The sequence below is a fragment of the Arachis stenosperma genome, chromosome 9 (assembly GCF_014773155.1).
Source record: "Arachis stenosperma cultivar V10309 chromosome 9, arast.V10309.gnm1.PFL2, whole genome shotgun sequence".
In the NCBI taxonomy this organism is placed as follows: domain Eukaryota; kingdom Viridiplantae; phylum Streptophyta; class Magnoliopsida; order Fabales; family Fabaceae; genus Arachis; species Arachis stenosperma.
This window is the reverse complement of record NC_080385.1, coordinates 119,825,219-119,827,937: the sequence shown is the minus strand read 5'-3', so window position 1 is coordinate 119,827,937 and position 2,719 is coordinate 119,825,219. Positions and strand designations below refer to the sequence as shown.

Sequence of the window (2,719 nt, the reverse complement as noted above, 5' to 3'; positions counted from 1 at the left end):
TGTTTTAAGCTGTTTCTATTGTGTGTTTGTTCCCTGTTTAGGGTGAGCGGACCGTCGTGAGGTCGGTTTTTTCATGGATATCCACATTTCGGGCCTGGGGGGTGATCGGTCCCTCAGTGGTGGCCGTGTTTTTGTTCCGTATTCGGGACACTTTTGAAAGAGAAAAAATAGCTTAATGGAATTTTATTGATAGTTGGGCCTCGTTAAAACCCTCCGTCTATTGGCGGGAAAGAGTACCCGGGATTGTCACTTCTGAAATTTAATATTTGTGAAAGGGGAAGGTAAATAAAGAAAAGACAATGATAAAAGAAAAAGGGGTGACCTAGGGAGGTCAGTCTAAGTGTAGTATCGTCGTAAGTTGGTGGCGTTCCATGTCCTCGGGATTTCGTTGCCGTTAAGCCGTTCGAGCTTGTATGCTCCCTTTCCGATTGTAGCCTTGATTCTATATGGTCCTTCCCAATTGGAGGTGAGTTTTCCCTCTCCTGGGGGTTGGAGGACCGATGTTGTTTCGTCGTAGGACGAGGTCGTCAGTTGCAAACTCTCGCCGGATGACTTCGTGGTTGTATCTTAGGCTGACTCTCTGTTTTAGGGCTAGCTCTCTGAGGTGGGCTATGCTTCTTACTTCATCTGTGAGGTCTCGTTCTGCTTTTTCGTCGTTACCCCCGATCGTTCTTCGTGGACTGGAGTCTCCTATCTCTACTGGGATAACAGCCTCCGTGCCGTATGTTAATCGGAAGGGGGTTTCCCCGGTGGCTGTCTGGGGGGTCGTGCGGTACGACCATAAGACCGATCCGAGTTCGTCCGCCCATACTCCTTTGGCTTCGTCGAGCCGTTTCTTGAGTCCTTTGACCATTATTTTGTTTGCGGATTCCACTTGTCCATTCGTTTGGGGGTGTTCGACTGAACTAAAACGGTGGGATATGCATAGTCGTTTTAGGAATTCTCTGAATTTTTTGTCGGCGAATTGGGTTCCGTTGTCTGAGATGACGATCTCGGGGATCCCGAATCGGGTGATGACCTGTCGCCAGAGGAATTTTCGACATTGGGTTGCTGTGATAAAGGCCAGGGGCTCGGCCTCGATCCACTTAGTGTAGTAGTCTATGCCGATAATGAGATATCGGAGTTGGCCGGGTGCCATGGGGAAAGGTCCGACAAGGTCGATCCTCCAGGTGCCGAATGGCCGTTCTGCCGATATGATGCTGAGCTGGTGGGGGGCGGCTTGGTGGATATTGGCGTGCCTTTGGCACTTGTCGCAGTTTTTTACTAGTTGCATGGAGTCTCGGATGACCGTGGGCCAGAAGTAGCCGGCCCGGATAATTTTTTGGGCAAGGGTTTTACCTCCGACGTGGTGGCCGCAACAACCTTCATGGATTTCGCGGAGTATGTACTCCGTGTCTCCGGGCTCGACGCATTTGAGTAGGGGTTGCAAGAATCCGCGTTTGTATATTTGTCCTGCGACGACTGTATAGTTGGCGGCTTCCCTTTTTGTCCGTTTTTCCTCTTTGGGGTCTTCGGGCAGTGTTCTTTTGAGGAGATATTGCAGGATGGGGTAGGTCCATGATCCTTGGTAGGAAAGTGTCAGATAGGCACTAGCCGTCGTGGATATGGACGGTGATTTGATGACTTCCTGAATTAGGGATTTGTTGCCGTGTCTTGGTTTAGTGCTGGCTAGTTTAGAGATGAGGTCAGCCCTGGCGTTACGTTCCCTGGGGACGTGCCGTATGGTTACGTGATTGAATTCTTCCTTTAATTTGTTAACTTTGGCGAGGTACTGTTGTAGTAGGGGATCTCGTGTTTGGTAGTCTCCGTTAATTTGGGAACTGACTACTTGTGAATCCGTGTTTATTTCCAGGACTTCTGCTCCGACTTCTTTGGCTAGGGCTAAGCCCGCCAGGAGGACCTCGTATTCTGCTTGGTTGTTTGAGACTGGAAATTTGTATTGGACTGACTGTTCGATCACGACTCCGTTTTGATTTTCGAGAATGACTCCGACGCCTCCGGAAGTGACGTTCGAGGAGCCGTCAACGTGTAGTTTCCAGGATTCGGGGGTGGAGTTTCCCAGTGTCATCTCGGCGATAAAGTCGGCCATGGCCTGCGCTTTGATCGCGTATCGGGGTTCGAACTTGATATCGAACTGGGATAGTTCGATAGACCATGCTAGCATTCTGCCCGCTAGGTCGGGTTTTTGTAGTACCTGTTTAACAGCTTGGTCGGTTCGAACTATCACCGGGTGGGCCTGGAAATATTGCCGTAGATGTCGGGAGGCCGTGAGGAGGGCGAATGCTAGCTTTTCTAGGCGCGAGTAGCGAGTTTCCGTGTCTTGTAGGGGTTTGCTCATGAAGTATATGGGTTTTTGTTCTTTCTTTTCATTTTCGCGATAAGTGCTGCCGCGAGTGCTTCTTCCGTTATGGAGAGGTACAAGTAGAGAGTCTTTCCTGTTTGGGGTTTGGCGAGGATTGGTGGTTCCGCTAGGACTTTCTTGAAATGTTGGAAAGCTTCTTCGCATTCTGCTTCCCATTTGAAGGGGGCTCCTTTTTTCATCAGTTTGAAGAAGGGGATTGCTTTTTGAGCCGATGCTCCGAGAAAGCGAGATAGTGCTGTTAGTCGGCCGGTGAGCTTCTGGATGTCGTTTAAGTTTTTTGGGCTTGTCATTTCGAGGACGGCGCGACATTTTTCTGGGTTGACTTCAACTCCGCGTTGTGTGATCATGAAGCTGAGG

The 2,719-nt window shown here is 49.8% G+C and overlaps 1 protein-coding gene across 1 annotated transcript; it reads right to left on the bottom strand.

The window, feature by feature from the left end:
* Positions 1-442: 442 nt before the first annotated feature.
* On the bottom strand, positions 443-2,338 carry LOC130949870 (uncharacterized). Its single transcript, XM_057878480.1, has one exon. The coding sequence runs from the start codon at positions 2,336-2,338 to the stop codon at positions 443-445; it is 1,896 nt and encodes a 631-aa protein (XP_057734463.1).
* Between the last annotated feature and the right edge of the window lie 381 nt (positions 2,339-2,719).

Coding starts and splice junctions, on each gene's coding strand:
- LOC130949870 (XM_057878480.1), bottom strand. CDS start 2,338: ATGAGCAAACCCCTACAAGACACGGAAACTCGCTACTCGCGCCTAGAA.